Source organism: Mus caroli, chromosome 7 (genome assembly GCF_900094665.2).
Source record: "Mus caroli chromosome 7, CAROLI_EIJ_v1.1, whole genome shotgun sequence".
In the NCBI taxonomy this organism is placed as follows: domain Eukaryota; kingdom Metazoa; phylum Chordata; class Mammalia; order Rodentia; family Muridae; genus Mus; species Mus caroli.
Genome location: NC_034576.1, coordinates 29,476,103 through 29,493,073, shown reverse-complemented (window position 1 = coordinate 29,493,073; position 16,971 = coordinate 29,476,103). Strand labels below are relative to the sequence as shown.

Below are 16,971 nucleotides of genomic sequence, written 5' to 3'. Positions count from 1 at the left end.
AGTGAGTTCCAGGACAGCCAGGGCTACACAGAGAAACCCTATCTTGAAAAATCAAAAAAAATAAAAAATAAAAAAATAAGAAGTGGTAACAAGTTAAAAGAAAGGGGGGCAGCAGGTTACAGCACAGCAAGGCTAGGCTTAACCTCAGCACTGCACACAGCAAGAAAGCTTTCTAACTTTATTCCTTTCTAACTTTATAATGGAAATCATTAGTCTGTTATGTTACTTTCCTGGAGGACAGTTGTATTTTACATTCTTAAAAGTTAGAGTATTTAAAAAAAAATTAGCTGAGCAGTGGGTGGTGCACACCTTTAATCCCAGCACTCATCAGGAGGCAGAGGCAGGCAGATCTCTGAGTTCCAGGCCAGCCTAGTGTACAGAGTGAGTTCCAGGACAGCCTGGGATACACAGAAAAATCCCGCCTTGAAAAGACAAAACAAAAAACCAAAGCAAACCCTTCAGTGGGGTTTCCTATCCCTATTTCACAGACAGGAAATTTGAAGTCCAGAGAAATTAAGTGCATATTCGGCTGTCTCACAGTTGGACATGAGAAAATGGAGGATTAACACAAATCACAAGTGTGTCCTCTCCAGCAACAGCTTTGGTAGAATAGGAACAGGGCTGTGTTTGAGTGACAGCTGACAGCGTTTGTGGATGAAATACTGGTTGGGGCTTAAGAAACTGCTAAGAATCATTGGCTCTGGTGAGGCTTTCGGGGATGAGGGACAGGTAAGGGGGAATCAGAAGTAGAGCCCCCAACATAGTACTCCGAGACACCCATGTGGAGAGTGGCAAAGCCTTGTTGGTAAGAGGGTCCGAGCTGGCCTGGTGGCTTATACCTATAGTCCCAGTTCTTGAGAGCTGGGTCAGGAGATTGGCTCTATGGGAGGTTCCAGCCACCATGGGTTACGGGGTAAGACCTTATCTGGAATAAGGAAGGAGGGAGAGAGAAGGGGCGGGGGGGGGTGTAAAATAGGTTCAGGACAGAGGCTCATCATGTCTAGAAGCTGTTTGCTTAAAGGGTGTAAGGCCAGGAGAACACATGAGATCTGTGCAGTCCTTGTTGAAAGTAGCAGACCCATGGCGATGGCTAGCTGCCTGACGATTGTCCCTGTCCCTCTAGCTAGGGGATGATGATGTGGCAGACAGCTCAGCTTTCCACAGCAAGCGCAGCTACCAGCCACATGGCCGTTGGGCAGAGCGGGCTGAGCAGGAACCCCTCAAGACCATCCTGGATGCCTGGAGCCTGGATTCCTACTTTACACCCATGAAGCCTGAAAATCTACAAGACTCTGTTCTGGACTCAGTAGAGCCACAGAACCTGGCAGGCCTGCTAAGTGAGGTACAGTGCCTCCCCCGCCCCCCAGCCCACCTGCCTCCCTGCACTGTGCTGCTCACTCGAGAGGGTGATGGGAAGGTAGGGGGCAAACAAGCAGTCTTTAGGTGTGGGTCACTCAGAGGCTTGACCAAGCTCTTTTCTTTTTTAAAGATTGGTTTATTTGCCGGGCAGTGGTTGGCACATGCCTTTAATCCCAGCACTTGAGAGGCAGAGGCAAGTGAATTTCTGAGTATGAGGCCAGCCTGGTCTACAGAGTGAGTTCCAGGACAGCCAGAGCTACACAGAGAGACCCTGTCTCAGAAAAAAAAAAAAAACTAACAATAACAACAACAAAAAGATTTACTTATTTTATGTATATGAGTACACTTGTAGCTGTCTTTAGACACACTGGAAGAGGATATCTGATCCCATTACAGATGGTTGTGAGTCACCATGTGGTTGCTGGGAATTGAACTCAAGACCTCTAGAAGAGCAGTCAGTACTTTTAACTGCTGAGCCATCTCTCCACCCCTTGACCAAGCTCTTAAAGTTGGGGCTCCAGGATAGGCTTCTCTAAATGGAGTGCTCAAGTGGGTAGAGCCCTGGATTAGCCCCTCCCTGGCTGTGACCTGAGGTAAGAGGTTTGCCTCTCTTCTCTTAGTTTCCCAAATAAGGGTTCTATTGCCTCAGAGCACTCAGAGATGCAGGGCTCAGCCCTTCCTCTCTTTTCCTAGAGGGCAATCCTTTCCTGCTCTAATGCCTACATTTCCTCTTTACTGTGACAGTGTTCACTGGGTAACGGACACACGTCTCCGGGAGAAGGCTTGGTGAGCTACCTGCTTCACCCAGAGGTACTTGCCACCTACATCACCCACAGAGCATCTTCTACCTCTTGGAAAAATCTCTTCTGACCCCGAGTCCGTACCCACCCACCCCACCTGAGGGAGCCTGTGCTCTCACCTCTCCTCATGAACTGGTTTGCCTGTTTTTGTTGTTGTGTTTTGAAATGGTCTGATCATGTAACTAGCTGTGCTAGAACTCTCTATGTAGACTAGGTTGGCTGTGAGCTCAGAGCCCATCTTCCTCTGCTGCTGGGTGCTGGGATTTAATGTGTGTGCTGCTGAGCCTGCTCAGCAGCACTTGGCTTAGGCCTCCTCTGGACTTAAGTCAGACCTACACCTTATCTGTGAAGGGTCTGCTGATGTCAGGGTGGGGGAGGAGGTCTGGCCGAGTGCTGACTTCACACTGTGTCTGATGTGTCTGGCAGTGGGATGTGGGGTCACTCCTTGTGCATAACTGCTGGCAGCATTCTTGGGCCTGGGGTGAACCTGGCTACCTCAGAATGGCTTTGCTCTTCACTCCTAGTTAGGGAGTCCCAAAGAGGACAACCGAGGCCACCCCTCCTACCTGCCTCTACAGAGGGAAGCCACGGAGACAAGAGAACTCATCCTCTGCTCCCCAGAGGCGGAAGTGGCAGTTACAGGGATGCACAGGTGAATGTCCTATGCACCACAGGGAGCCATAGTTGGAGAGAGGGAACCCTGGTGAGAGGCCCAACCTAGAAACATTCTTGTTCTCCCAGTGGCTTGTGGGAATGGACATGGGTGAGTTGAGGGACTGTCTCAGACAGCCTCAACTGCAACCTCATTTTCCTTGGTCCCGGGTTGGATGAGGGATTTTGTTTGGAGGCAGGAGAGCTGGGGTGTGCTGTGGGAGCAGGGCGTGGGCCTCAGGGTTCTGGGAAAGGGCCAGTTGTTAATTGCCAGTATCACCCCACCCTGACGGTGTTGCAGGGAGTATTATGAGGAGGAGACAGAGGCAGGACCTGAAGACCAGCAAGGTGACACCTATCTCAGGGTCTCTTCCGTCAGTTCAAAGGATCAGAGCCCCCCTGAGGGTGAGTGGGGAGCAAGCAGGCACCCTCATGCTCTGTAGTAGCCTCTTGTGGGCACTGGTAGTGGCCTTGACCTAGTTCTCCAATGTTGATAATGTCATAGAAGACAAAGGGGTTTCCCTGCCGTTTGCTGAGGATGCTGACCCACTAGCCAAGCGCCCAGCTCTGCCACTGCTTCACATGCTGGTCCATAAAGAAGTGAGGGGATGCCTGTCACCCCATTCTCCAGAGCATCTGGGCAGTGCGCCCTGCCTGACCTGGGGCAGGCTCCTGACTCCCCTCTATCCCTTCAGACTCGGGGGAGTCAGAGGCTGAACTGGAGTGCAGCTTTGCCGCCGCCCACAGCTCAGCTCCTCAAACGGACCCTGGCCCTCACCTCACCATGACAGCAGGTAAGCCAGGTAAAGGTTCCTCTCCGTCCTGAGCCTCAGTTTCCTCAGTGGAAGACTGCCATTTCTTCTCAGCCTGGTAGCAACCCGGTGTGTGGCAGGCGGGTGAGTCTGGATTTCTCCATTGTCAAGCATTGTCCGCCGTGACTCAGAGTGCTGACAAGTCCTCTCCACCCTGCCTCCCATCCAGAGCACCCAAGTACAGAAGAGCTTTCCCAGCCTGAGCTGCCAGGCTTGGGCAATGGCTCCTTACCCCAGACGCCTGAGCAGGAGAAGTTCCTCCGCCACCATTTTGAGACACTTACTGATGCCCCTACTGAAGGTAGGACCTGACCTTGCACCCTGATTTTGTGTGTGTGTGTGTGTGTTTAGTGACAGGAACAGTGTGAGTGTTCTTGGGTAGTCTTCCATGGTAAGGTGGTGAAGGATGGGTGGGTGGAAAAGCAGGCGGTTTGGCCCCTGGATTCACACCTGAGGCATCTGAGATGTTGGCAGACCTGAGGACCATGGGTATCTTCCTAGAGCTCTTTCATGGATCACTGGGAGACATAAAGATCTCAGAGACTGAGGACTATTTCTTCAATCCCCGGCTGAGTATATCCACCCAGTTCCTCTCCCGCCTCCAGAAGACCTCCAGGTAGAAGCTAGTATGCTCTGCTCCCTTCTTTCTACCCCCAGCCCCAGGTGGAAAGATACCCCTCAGTTACCCCAGGGAAGGCTATGTGAACTATATGTCTTTTCCATCTGGCTTCCTCCCCAGGTTCCCTCCCCGACTGCCCCTGCACCTTATGAAGTCTCCAGAGGCTCAGCCTATGGGCCAAGGCCAAGGCAACCAGCCCAAAGCAGGGCCCCTGAGAGCAGGTACTGGCTACATGTCCTCAGATGGGACCAACGTGAGTATTGGGATCACTCTCTCAGGACACAGGGCTGCATGCCAGGAGGCATTGTCCTTACCAAGAGTTGTGCTTGCAGGTCCTCTCTGGACAGAAGGCTGAAGAGACTCCAGAGGCCTTGTGTCTACCAGGTAAGTCTCCCTAATCCTAGAGGAACAGCCCTGGGTGTCCAGTGGAGCCATGGGAGTGTTTGTTCAGATTTGAAGCTTTTTTAGGGCAGGGCTCTGAGGCAGGGGTACAAGTGAACCGTCTTTTACAGCCCCTCCCCTCTCAGGCCTGGCATCCTGTGTCCCTCCTTCCTCGGTGCCACCCACAGACAGGAAGCCTCCAACACCCACATCTGTACTGACCACAGGCCGGGAGCAGAGTATCTCCGCCCCATCTTCGTGTTCTTACCTGGAGTCCACAACGAGCTCACATGCCAAGACGACACGTAGCATCTCTCTTGGGGACAGTGAGGGTCCTATGACAGCTGAGCTACCCCGGTCACTTCACAAGCCCTTATCCCCTGGCCAGGAACTCCAGGCCATCCCCACTACAGTGGCACTCACCTCCAGCATCAAAGACCACGAGCCTGCACCGCCTTCCTGGGGCAACCATGAGGCCCGAGCCAGCCTGAAACTGACCTTATCCAGTGTCTGTGAGCAGCTGCTCTCTCCACCTCCACGGGAGCCACCCACCACACACGTGTGGTCTCAGGAACCTGTGGATGTCCCACCTAGTATGGCAGTCACAGTAGCCAGCTTCTGTGCACCCAGCCCTGTAGACATGAGCACTCTGGGACTCCACAGTTCTATGTTTCTCCCAAAGACCTCAGCCTCTGGGCCCCTAACCCTTCCTGCCCACCTCCAACTTCTAGAGACCAGGTCTAGGATGCCTGGCAGCACTGCTGCTCTTCTGGAGCCCACCCCTGGTGAGTACTGCCCTTGGGGCGTGGCTAGAACCCTAGCCCATCCCCAGGGCTGCTTGACTCACCTCCCCAAGTGGACACAGCCTGGCCACAGGGGCTGTGCCAGGTTCACTCAGGCATCCATCCCTTTCCTCATTACATAGCCAATGAGCATATGCTGGCCTTTGTTCTAGGTCCTGCGCCTGTGCGCAGGAGACATAGTAGCAAACAAGAGAAGTTTGATTTCCTACACTAGGTGAGAAGCCCAGACAAAAATTGGAGTGTCAGACTTATCACCAGGTGATACAAGCTAGTGAGAAAAATAGAAGGGGGGTCAGAAGTGTAGCTTCAGTTTCAGGGTGGCAGCAAAAAGCTTTAGGGAAAAGAGCCCTGTGGGGAAGAAGAGCCTAGGGGCCTGAAGATCGTGGTCCAGGGCCAGCAGTCTTTAGCCCAGCTACCTGGCCTCTCTTGGGCCAACTAGAAAGACAAAGTTTCTTAGCCATTTATTCCTCTCTACCCCTAGATGCATCAGGTGTGATCGCAGACAGCCCTGGACACTGGGACACAGAAGTCCCTCCCCCAGAACTCCTAGGCAGTGTGGAATCAGTCTTGCACAGGCTGCAGACTACCTTCCAAGAAGCCCTTGACCTTTACCGCATGGTGAGCCAAAGAGCCCAGGGCAGGGGGGGACGATGGAGAGGGCTCCCTGCCACTCCCTGGATGTCCTCTAACGAGCTTGCCGTCCCTTACAGCTGGTCTCCAGCAGCCAGCTGGGTCCTGAGCAGCAGCAGGCACAGACCGAGCTGGCCTCCACCTTCCACTGGATCCTCAACCAGCTAGAAGCCAGCAACTGTATGGCTGCAGCTAACTTGGCCCCACCCCAGACACTGCCTAGCCCGGGCCCTCTGTCCCTACCTACACTTTGTCCCCTGGCCAGCCCAAACCTGCAGGCCCTGCTGGAACACTACTCAGAGCTGCTGGTGCAGGCAGTGAGGAGGAAGGCAAGGGGTGACTGAGAACCTGAAGGCCCTCTACCAAAGCCCTGACACCCTGGAGAAATAGATTTGTAAACAAATAAACTGACAGTTGTTTCCTGGAACCTTCCCTGTCTGTAAAGCCCTTCTCAATGGATGCAGAGAGAAAGGGCAGAGGGCCCCTGCATGGATGAAGCAGCCTGCATAGATGAACCAGCCTGGAGACTCATTTAGCTCTGGGCCCTGTTCTGTGGACCTGCTGACAGGGAACATGGGGCCAGCCATAATGATGAATGGATAACCTGGCTTCCCATGTAGCCTGTCCCTAGCAAGCTGAGCTATTGCAGGGTCATACTCTTTGCCATTTCCCCTAGGGAGGGACTAACTTTACCCTCTGTGTGCTTACAAAGTCATTGGAGCCACTGCAGTCTCGATGGGCCTGAACTTGTCCTCAGTACATCTAGTACTGGCCAACAGCCAGCCCAGGGCCAAATCCATACTGAATCCTGCAGGGTCCCATGGCTGTTGTCCTTTCTGCAACAGGGAGTAGAAAACAATGCCCACTGAACAAACACTGCTGGGCAGCAGACCCAAGCCACTCGGGCGCTAAGCTCTGTGCTGCCTTTACTAGGGAGAGGACTGTCCATCCTCATTCCTTGGGCCGCCAGCTCCCTCAGGCAGTATAGTCCTAAGAAGGCCAGTCTCATGTCCCTATAAGAGGGAATCTAGCAGAGAAGTCTAAAGCACAGAGCCAACACACCCAGCTTTGTCCCATCCACTCTTACGAAGGTTCACAGGCCTGGTCTGTGGGCAGTCATGGTAGCTCTAATTAAGATAACAGGTGCCAGGCAGTGGTGGTACACTCCTTTAATCCCAGCACTCAGGAAGCAGAGGTGGGTGGATCTTTGTGAGTTCAAGGCCAGCCTGGTCTACAGGACACCAAGGCTACTTGAAGAAACTTCTCTTGAAAAACAGAAACAGCTTTGTTAGACCTGAGTGCTGCCCAACAGCTTGACTCTAGGTTTCTCCTAGCATGGTAGCAGACATGGGCACTTGAGAGGAAAACAGCTCTCCTCCATTAGTATGTGGGCCTGGCCACTCATTTCTTTTTGTTTTTTGTTTTTGTTTTTTGTTTTCGAGACAGGGTTTCTCTGTGTAGCCCTGGCTGTCCTGGAACTCACTTTGTAGACCAGGGTGGCCTCGAACTCAGAAACCCTCCTGCCTCTGCCTCCCGAGTGCTGGGATTAAAGGTGTGCACCACCACACCCAGCCTGGCCACTCATTTCTGTGCCCCAAACCCACCCTTGGCTCCCCTGATACCAGGACATACACCAAGCCCCAGGGTGCAGCCCTAGCACCACCTAGAATGAGTATGGTGGTACATACCAGCAATCCCAGCACTTGAGAAGTGGAGTGTAGGCATACATTTTTTGCAGCCATTTTAGTGAACATTCAGCCTGTCCTCTTGCCCACCACCCAGCGGAGGCAGTGGAAGAGGAAAGTTATTAGGCTATGGGGGAAGTGGACCTGTTCAGCAATAGTTCTTTGGAGGAGAGCTTGATCTTCTTTGTCAGCAGTTCAGTCCCAAAGCAAACACCAAATACAGCTCAGCAGCTGCAGACACCAGACACAAACCAACAGCTGTAGCTCAATCCTGAGGAAACCACAGTGCTTGCCAACTGACAGTGGAACCAATACATGCGTGTTGTTACCGAAGAATATCAAAGTGGAGCAAATCAGACCAGCGCTCAGGGTGTCTCCCACTGTCTGTGGGGTCGTATTTATACTGCATTACATGTCTTTTCACGGATCTACTATAGCAAAACATCCTTTCACCTGTGTGCCCCGGCAAAACATCATTTGACATAACTGACTTTCCAAACAAGCCACAAGTTTCCACTTCAGTGGAGCCAGAAGGATCCTGAATTCAATACCATTCTTGGCTACATCTTAAGTTGGAAGTTAGCCTGGGATACATAAAACCCTCTTTTGTTCTATTTTGTTTAAAAGGGGGAGGGGTTGAGATGGCTTAGCAAGTAAAGGCACTTACAACACAAGCCTGGTGCCCCAGTTCAATCCCTTGAATTCTCATGTCTTAGGATGTCTATTAGCGTGATTGGAAAAAAAAAAGCAATCGCAAAGACCGTACGTGACTTGGGGAGGAAAGGGTTTATTCACTTCCACGTCATAGTCCATCGTTCAAGGGAGGCAGGCACTGATGCAACTCAGCCTTCTTCCTCATAGAGCCCAGTGCCACTAGCCCACAGTGGCACTGCCCAGTAATCTAGGCCCACCCACATCAAGAGAGTTTACCAGAGGCTTGCCCACTGACCAATTTGGTGAGGGCATTTTCTCAATTGAAGTTCCCTCTTTCCAATGACTCCAGTTTGTGCCAAGTTGATATAAAACTAGCCAGCACAGGGGCTGGTGAGATGGCTCAGTGGTTAAGAGCGTCGACTTCTCTTCCAAAGGTTCCGAGTTCAAATCCCAGCAACCACATGGTGGCTCACAACCATCCGTAATGAGATCTGATGCCCTCTTCTGGAGTGTCTGAAGACAGCTACAGTGTACTTACATAAATAAATGAATCTTAAAAAAAAAAAAAAAAAAAGCACACACACACACACACACACAAAAACTAGCCAGCACACCACATAAAGGTAGACAGCCAATTGCTGTGGTTTGTCCTCATGGGCCATTGTGTAGGCCCTCACACCACCACCACCGAACTTTGAAAAATGAAATGTACCATTCTTCCCAGAAAGCCTTTGTAATGACTAACGCCCCTGGCTGGAACTGGGGTGGTTTTCCTCCCCAGCTGTCTAAGATCAGATTGGGCTACATAAGACCTCTATTGAGGAGGCAAGGAGTATCAAGATGGCTCGGGGGGAAAGGCACTTGGCATGCAAGCCTGAGGGCAGACCCCACCCAAACCTGTAGGCTGGATTAGAATCCTTTGGTTCCAAGAATCCCGCTCTCCGTTTTGCCTATCCCAGCTTGGATCACTTCACGGTTGACTATTCTTGGTGTCACTGCTGTCCCCTTGTGGCCCTGCACAGTGTGCTCATTTTCGATGCTGAACTAAGTTAAGATCTGCCTATATATAGTTAGAAGTATAGAACCACATTCAGAGGACTGTCAGATAAGCCAGAGAAGGTAACTGTGAAGAGAGTGTTCACAGTTCTGAACTTCTAGTTCAGAGATCAGAGAAGGACTGAACTAGAACAGCCTACCCAGAGTGGATGGGAGGAGTCCCTACACTCACTAGGTCCTAGTCATTTTAATGCCCTAAGCCTGAATGAGGCCATGTCATCTTTGGAAATCTAAAGAACAGAGAGTGAGAAAGAGAGACACAGAGACAGAGACAGAGAGAGCAAGCTTGAGCTTCCGGCTTGTGGAAGCACAGCTCCCATCTTTATTTTTCCTTTACCTATTCAGTTTGCTGCCATCCTACACCAGTGGCACAGAACAATCACAGCTGTCCCCACCCGCATCCTCAGACAGCTGCTGTGATTTGAATAACTAGGCAGGCTGATGGATGTCCTGGACTGATTTGCCTGGTAAATAGTCCCTAGAGTCCTGTACCCTTCCAGGCCTGGGGCCATGTGTCTTTTTGATCTCCATCCCCAGGAGCAGCCTAGGCTCTTCTCTCACTCAAGCCTCCCTGGGGGGTGAGTTCTCCAGTGTCTCCATTCCCAGGAGATGGAGGAGTTGCCTGGGAGCCTGGCCTAGAGAAGGAGCCATGATGGCAGGCCCCAGCAGAGGTAACCAGAGCCAGCTAAGGTTGCTCCCCAGGCTTGTCTCAAAATTTGCATGAAGAGAATGAGGCTTCCAGGAGTCTCCTGATTTCACCTAGTTCTGGGACTGAGTTCTGACAGGCAGCAGGCAGAAGCAGCAGCTCTGTGAAGAGCCATTTCACCATCTTGAAAGCAATGCCCAGGGTCTTTCTTGTGAGGAGTCGGCGTCCACAGCCACCTAACTGGAGCCACCTTCCTGACCAGCTCCGGGGAGATGCTTATGTCCCAGGTACTCACCCATCTGGGCCTGGAGGTGAAGGGCTCGGGAGGCACTGGGCATCACCATCTGGCTTCTCTCCTCAGACTGCAGCAGCCTAGCAGTGCCACCAGCACACAGATCTTCTGGTCTGAGAGACACCTGGGCAGTGGTGAGTCTGCAGCTGGCAACTAAGATGGTGATGGCTTTCCACTCGTGCACAGGGAGCTGCCGCCCTTACTCCACCCATGGCCTCTGTAACATCTCTCCAGCCCCGCGCGTTGTTCTTTACTTGGCATCCCGTTCCCTTCCCAGCAGCCAGCTCAACCCAGTCTCAGTTAAGACCCCTATTCCTAGGGTAGGTGGGCAGCTGTAAGGCCCTGCTCCAGGGATCTGTGTTCAGTGGGTGCAAAGAGGATTCCAAAAACGAAGTAGAAGGTGATTTATGTCAGAACACTGGATAAACAGGCAGGGGTGGGAGCTCTGTTTCCCTCCCTCTGTTCCCGGGAGTAGGTTAACTGTGTGGACTTTGAAAGGAAGAACAATGCTAGTCAGAACTCAGTGTGTGAGGCCACTTCTGTATGAGTGAGTGTATGGCAGGAGGGACAGACAGCCATTTCCTCACAGAGCATCTTCCTGGTAGGAGCTAGAGGCAGAGAATAAAACTAGGAAAGCTCGTATTAGCAAAGCGTGTTCTTGGGTATGGAGGGACATGATGGTCAGAGTAATGGATTTGGTTTGGAGAGAGGGTTGCAGCTGTCCCCACTACTCACAGGCGCCCTTCACTCTGGGCACACAACTCCAGAGTAGCAAAGACTGAACAAGATCCAGCTGGCCATGCTAACCCCTACACCCTCTGGCAGTCCTCACAGGGGACACTGACCTCTGCTCCCAAGGGCCCCGGGACACTTGGCTGCCCACTCTGCCCCAAGGCCTTCCCACTGCAACGCATGCTGACTCGGCACCTCAAATGCCACAGCCCGGCGAGGCGCCACGTGTGCCACTATTGTGGTAAAGGCTTTCACGATGCCTTCGATCTCAAGCGTCACATGAGGACTCACACTGGTAAGCCACAGCAGGAACAAAGAGGGTCTTCTGGACGCCAGATAGCGATGGTGATGGAATGACAGAGGCAGACGCATGGGGTATGGGGTTTCCAGGGATCAGGATATAAAACAGGGGCACAGGTAACGAGACATAGTGTTCCTCACAGGAGGTGAGTATAAGGTGGCACCAAGGAAGAGGCCTGGCAAGGGTAGAGATGGGTGCTGGCTACAGAGCTCAGGTGCGGGGCCAGCCAGATTGCTCAGTGGGTAAGGCCATTGCTGGGCAACTCTCATAACTGAGTTAAGTTCCCAGGATCCAGGTGGTGTAAGGGAAGAACAGATGCCTGCAAATTATTTTCTGACCCCGCAACTTGGACCACAGCATTTGTGCGTGCATACGTTTGTGAGCAAACACACACGTACACACACGCCCCAAATAAACCACGCTTGTGGTACTTGCCTTTAATCCCAGCACTTCTGGGCAGAGGAAGGCAGATCTCTGAGTTCCAGGCCAGCCAGGGCTACACTGTGAGACCTTGTCTCACAATAAATCCATATGATATATTTCCAGGTTCCAGATTGAGAGCAGGCAAGTTGCTAAGAGTCCCTCCCTCTCTCAGAAGGCGCTTTGAGGGATGGAGGAGACACACGGTCTGGCTCCTGTTGCCTTAAGCAGAAGTAGCAGATGGCTAGTGGGCCACAAACATAAGTGTCTGCCTAGCTAGGAATAAAGATAGAGAGTGGCAAAGCCAGAAGTCTATGCTCCAAGGCCGCCATTGCCCTCTCTGCTCATCTTAACAGGAATACGGCCATTCCGCTGCGGAGCCTGTGGGAAAGCTTTCACACAGCGCTGTTCCCTCGAAGCTCACCTTGCCAAGGTGCACGGGCAGCCAGCCAGCTACGCTTACCGGGAGCGCAGGGAGAAGCTGCACGTGTGTGAAGACTGTGGCTTCACCAGCTCGAGGCCGGATGCTTATGCGCAGCACCGCACCCTACACCGCACGACCTGATAAGACTGGCTGCTCCCTACCCACGAGACAAATAAACGCGGGGAAACACTAGTGTAGAAACCGGCATTTATTACAGGTGGAGGAAGGAACGGTCACTCAGTCCAGCGGTGGCCGCAGTGTGGGGCTGTGCACACATAGTACAGGCGCATGGCGTCCTGGCAATAAGAACGTTCAGTCAGGGTCTGGACCCAGGGGATAGTGTGAGGACCAAAAGAAACGATCAAAGGAACTTTCCCAATCTTGATTTGAGGAAACAGGATCAACCCAAAACTGGCGTCCCCCACTCCCCGGGGAAGCACCCAGCCACCAAGGAAGAGGTTAGCCACTCACCTCAGCTCGGGCACTGTGTGACTGGAAGAACACTGCCTCCTTGTGGCCACACCTGAGGGAATGGTTCAGTTACTAAAATCTAGATCTCTCTAAATACTAGATCTCTCTGTGGACAGCCACTCCTCTTTCCCTATGCCAGCCGCGTACTCACTTCTGGCACGGGTGGTCCTCCGTCCGGGGCAACGTAGGGTCCTGGGACACGTCTGCGATGATCTGGGTCAGCTCGCTGCAGGCATAAGGAAGAAAGTAGCGGTCAGGCCGGGTGTCCTAAGAGGTGACCCGTGCCCCAAGCAGGGGTCCCGCCACTCACTCCACTTCGTGCGTGATTTTGTTGACGTAGATGCAGCTGTTGTCGGCTTCCTGCTGGTAATCGCAATTCCGGCACTGCACACGGGAGAGCGTGTGGGAGGAATGTCACAAACAGATTAGATCCCCAACAAGACTGGACAGGAAGGCAGGGTGTTCCCAAGGAGGGCATGGACAACATGGGAGAGAGGATGTGCTGAGGGGTAGTCAAGTGGCGAAAGCGTGGGGGAGCCAGCAGGGAGCGCGCGGGGAAGGCGTGGACCCGCGGGCGAGAGGGTTGCCGGTACTCACCGCGTACAGCAGAATGCGATTTTCCTTGTCCTCCTTGGGGTACAGCATGTTATTACTGTGGGGAGGGGAGGTCAGAGGTCAGCCCTGGAGCCAGTCCTCACTGCCTTCCCACACCTACTGCCCGGGCCTCACCATTCCTGGCAGAACCGAATACCCACGAAGCCAGGCTCGTACGTCCCGTCGGGTTCCATAGCGACTGGGCAGCTGAGCCTTCTGCGCTTGCGCGGCCGCGCTACGGAACGCGGGAAGGGTCGCACAGAGTAGCTGCACCAAACTAGGGCGGGGCTGCGCGCATGCGCGGGTTCCTTAGTTTACGGATGTCTGGCTGACGGCTTGCGTCGATCCTTTGATACCCTCTGCTACTCACTCCCGATTTCGGAACCTTGCTTCCCAACTCCGAGTGGAATGGATCTAGGACAAGGGCTGGGACTATGATGCGCGACGTCATCCGCAAGGCGCTGAGCGTGAACGAGAGAACCCACTGCCCTCTTCTTGGCCCAAGGCCAGTGCACATGCGCCGAACTTACACTCGGCGGACCGGGACAACTCCAGCCATTCTTCCCGGCTTCGGCCTCCTCCCGCCCTCCTCGCCACGGAAGGCCCCTCGGGATTGGTTAGACGTACCCGAGAATCCGCCTGTCCGTGGAGAAAGAACGACAGCGATTGGCTGGCCATGTTAGGTGGAGAGCTTGCATTGGTCAGCTCCGGAACAAGGGGCGGGACTTATATCCCAGAAGCAGCGGCGGCCACTGCGGAGCCGGTGTGAGACGGCTGAACCGCTCCGCGGGCCACTCCGGGGCGCAGCGAGATGGAGGTGACGGGGATATCGGCGCCCACCGTGACGGTTTTCATCAGCAGCTCCCTCAACAGCTTCCGTTCGGAGAAGCGATACAGTCGTAGCCTCACCATCGCAGAGTTCAAGGTGTGGCCGTGGGGGCGGGGTCCTGGGGGGGGCGGGGCAAAGAAAAGGGAGTAGGGGCTGAAAACTAGTGGGCGGAGCTGGAGGGAAGGTTGCAGAGACTGACAGCCAGCCTCCGAGGCCTGGGAGCCCCGGAGAACAGAGTCCCCGAGTAGGGGCAGGACCCCGGAAAAATCAGACACTCCAGAGAGCCGAGGGGGCGGGTCCAGAAGGAACTGGTCCAAGGTGGGTCTTTTGGAACTTGTTTGTTGATCCACGTCTGAAGATGAGGCCTCTGACAGCCTTTCTCCTCATCTTACCTCCTTACTGCAGTGTAAACTGGAGCTGGTGGTGGGCAGCCCTGCTTCCTGCATGGAACTGGAGCTATATGGAGCTGACGACAAGTTCTACAGCAAGTTGGATCAGGAGGATGCACTGCTGGGCTCCTATCCTGTGGATGACGGCTGTCGCATCCATGTGAGGACACCCTACCCGGGACCCGCCCCACATTCATTCACTAATTTATTTCTTCAACAAATACCATGTTTTGCCCAGTGTGATAACCAATATAGGCTCTAGTCGCATGGAAGCCCCAGTTCAGCCTGGTCAGAAGCAGACATTCAGTAGACAGTGACAAACCAGAGTTGTCTGATCTGGCTTAGGGGGAGCCCAAGGGAGTGGTGAAATTCATCAGAGGTACCAGGCTTTACCTGGGGATATCTGAAGAGGCTTCCTTGAGAAATGGGTGTTTGAGCTGATATCTAGAGAATGTTCCATGGAGAGGACGAAAGTATAAAACTGTAAAGAACTGAGGTGAGCCATCACGTGCTGGCCCGATTGAGAGCAGCAAGAACACAGAAGGCCTCTGTGTGTATCAGCTCACAGCATTCTGCCCTCAGCCTCTCCCCACCTTCCCCACTCAGTCCCTCCTTGCTAAACTCTGTCCATTCCTTTTTCCAAATCTTTACTGAAGGAGTCACCTTCCACCATGGCCTATGATGGGCCCAACACACCTGTAATCTCAGCATTCAGGGGGAGTTAGGAGGCAAGCCTAAGAGAACCAGTGGGACTCTGTTAAAAACAAAAAACGAAAAAGGTGGCGCATGCCTTTAATCCCAGCACTCGGGAGGCAGAGGCAGGCGGATTTCTGAGTTTGTTCGAGGGCAGCCTGGTCTACAAAGTGAGTTCTAGGACAGCCAGGGCTACATAGAGAAATCCTGTCTCGAAAAACAAAACAAAACAAACAAACAAAAAAAAAACAACGAAAAAGACAGGGGCTGGTCTTGGAGCCTGTCAACCTGAATTCAGTCCCTGGACCCACACAAAGGGAAGAGAAAACAATTCCACGGTGTCCTCGGGCCGACACACAGACACTCAAAACAATGAAAGAGAGACCTAAAAATACAAGGCTTAAGTTTGATTGTGAGGACAGGAAAAAAATTACATTTATGAGTGTCAATAATTAATTTTTCTTTTTCTTTTTTTGTTTCCTTTATATTTATTATGTGCCATGGTGTGAACACATGGGTATGACTATGCTTGGAGGTCAACAGTTGTTTTTCTCTTCCCACTGTGGTCCTCTGGCTCACTCAGAGAACCAGGTTTAGTACAGGAGCCACCATCTCTGTCTCCCTGAACCATCTCACTATAGCTGTCCTCCTATCCTTCCTCTTTTTGTTCTTTTAAGATTTATCTGTTTGGCTGAATGTGTATGAGGTTTTGGCCTGTGGGCGTGTATATGCATGGAGTCTGGAATGGACAATAGAACTGGAATTAAGAGTGGTGTGAGCTGCCCTGTGGTGCTAAGAACCAAACCTGGGTCCTCCGCAAGAGCAGACGGTACTCTTAACTGCTGAATCATCTCTCCAGCACCTCTTTTGTATTTTGAGATAATTTCATATACCCCTGATTGGTCTGTGTGGTCTCAAAACACTCTGTGTAGCCATGGGTAGCTCTATTCCCAAGCTTGTCTCTACCTCCTAAGTGGAATTATAGCTCTGTATACAATTTTGACCTGTCTTTCTCTTTTTCTTTTTCTTTTTTTTTTTAGAGTCAAGGTTTCTTTGGTTGTCCTGAAATTCTCTCTGTAGACCAGGCTGGCCTTAGACCAAAAGATCCACCTTCCTCTGCCTTCTGATTGCTGGGATTAAAACTGTGCACCACCACCACCTTTAAAAAACAAAACAAAACATATTTTGGGTTTTTCTTTGCTCTTTGGTGTTATCATGGTCCAGCATAGTATGGGTTTTTGTTATTGGTCTGGTTTTATTGTCCATCTACCTGATTAGAATTCCAGGAGGACAGATGTCTCTCTCATTGTACTTCATTGCTCTGTCACCAGCTACCGGAGTGGGGCCCAGCACAGACAGCATCCTCTATGTATCACTGAGTCACTGCTGAGATGCTGAACCTCCAGAATAACATGTGGGGAGGGTCCTGTAACACAGGACTGTAGCTGGGATGTCTCCATTTGAGGAAGAAAAAAAATCTCATCTTCAGGATGGAATTTGATATTTTTTGTTGTTGTTCTTTTTTTATGCAGTTCGGGGTGCGTGTGTGTGTGTGTGTGTGTGTGTGTGTGTGTGTGTGTGTGTTCCAAACTGTCCTTGAACTCTTTATCATCTTGCCTCCACCTCCAGAGTGTTCTAAGATTGCAGGCCTAGCAACCCTCCCAACACTGGAATTTAATTTTTTATTGTTGTTATTGTTTTGTTTTTTGAGACAGGGTTTCTCTGTGTAG

At 52.2% G+C, this 16,971-nt stretch overlaps 4 protein-coding genes across 8 annotated transcripts in view; 3 read left to right on the top strand and 1 right to left on the bottom strand.

The window, feature by feature from the left end:
* Positions 1-6,482, top strand: part of Wdr62 (WD repeat domain 62) — a 40,427-nt gene extending 33,945 nt beyond the window's left edge. The window contains exons 22-33 of one of the 4 annotated variants that reach the window (XM_021166570.2): positions 1,124-1,342; positions 2,104-2,169; positions 2,738-2,811; positions 3,112-3,215; positions 3,506-3,604; positions 3,792-3,923; positions 4,124-4,238; positions 4,362-4,494; positions 4,574-4,625; positions 4,754-5,407; positions 5,907-6,043; positions 6,136-6,482. In XM_021166570.2, coding sequence (XP_021022229.1) covers positions 1,124-1,342; positions 2,104-2,169; positions 2,738-2,811; positions 3,112-3,215; positions 3,506-3,604; positions 3,792-3,923; positions 4,124-4,238; positions 4,362-4,494; positions 4,574-4,625; positions 4,754-5,407; positions 5,907-6,043; positions 6,136-6,399 — 2,049 coding nt within the window. In that variant the 3' untranslated portion in view covers positions 6,400-6,482. Of the gene's footprint in view, positions 1-1,123; positions 1,343-2,103; positions 2,170-2,683; positions 2,812-3,111; positions 3,216-3,505; positions 3,605-3,791; positions 3,924-4,123; positions 4,239-4,361; positions 4,495-4,573; positions 4,626-4,753; positions 5,408-5,906; positions 6,044-6,135 lie in introns of all 4 variants that reach the window. The other 3 variants (XM_021166569.2, XM_021166568.2, XM_029479685.1) reach the window with 3 other exon arrangements.
* A 3,807-nt stretch (positions 6,483-10,289) lies between these two features.
* Ovol3 (ovo like zinc finger 3) lies at positions 10,290-12,485 on the top strand. The gene is made up of 4 exons (XM_021166666.2): positions 10,290-10,383; positions 10,458-10,522; positions 11,214-11,415; positions 12,198-12,485. The coding sequence occupies exons 1-4, from the start codon at positions 10,290-10,292 to the stop codon at positions 12,404-12,406; spliced, it is 570 nt and encodes a 189-aa protein (XP_021022325.1). The 3' UTR covers positions 12,407-12,485.
* On the bottom strand, positions 12,456-13,768 carry Polr2i (RNA polymerase II subunit I). The gene is made up of 6 exons (XM_021166668.2): positions 13,466-13,768; positions 13,334-13,388; positions 13,047-13,120; positions 12,888-12,962; positions 12,737-12,788; positions 12,456-12,561 (listed from the first exon to the last, which is right to left on the bottom strand). The coding sequence occupies exons 1-6, from the start codon at positions 13,522-13,524 to the stop codon at positions 12,499-12,501; spliced, it is 378 nt and encodes a 125-aa protein (XP_021022327.1). The 5' UTR covers positions 13,525-13,768; the 3' UTR covers positions 12,456-12,498.
* Positions 13,654-16,971, top strand: part of Tbcb (tubulin folding cofactor B) — a 7,909-nt gene continuing 4,591 nt past the window's right edge. Inside the window, exons 1-2 of one of the 2 annotated variants that reach the window (XM_021166650.2) lie at positions 13,654-14,255; positions 14,565-14,708. In XM_021166650.2, coding sequence (XP_021022309.1) covers positions 14,142-14,255; positions 14,565-14,708 — 258 coding nt within the window. In that variant the 5' untranslated portion in view covers positions 13,654-14,141. Of the gene's footprint in view, positions 14,256-14,336; positions 14,478-14,564; positions 14,709-16,971 lie in introns of those variants that run through there. The other variant, XM_021166651.2, reaches the window with a different exon arrangement.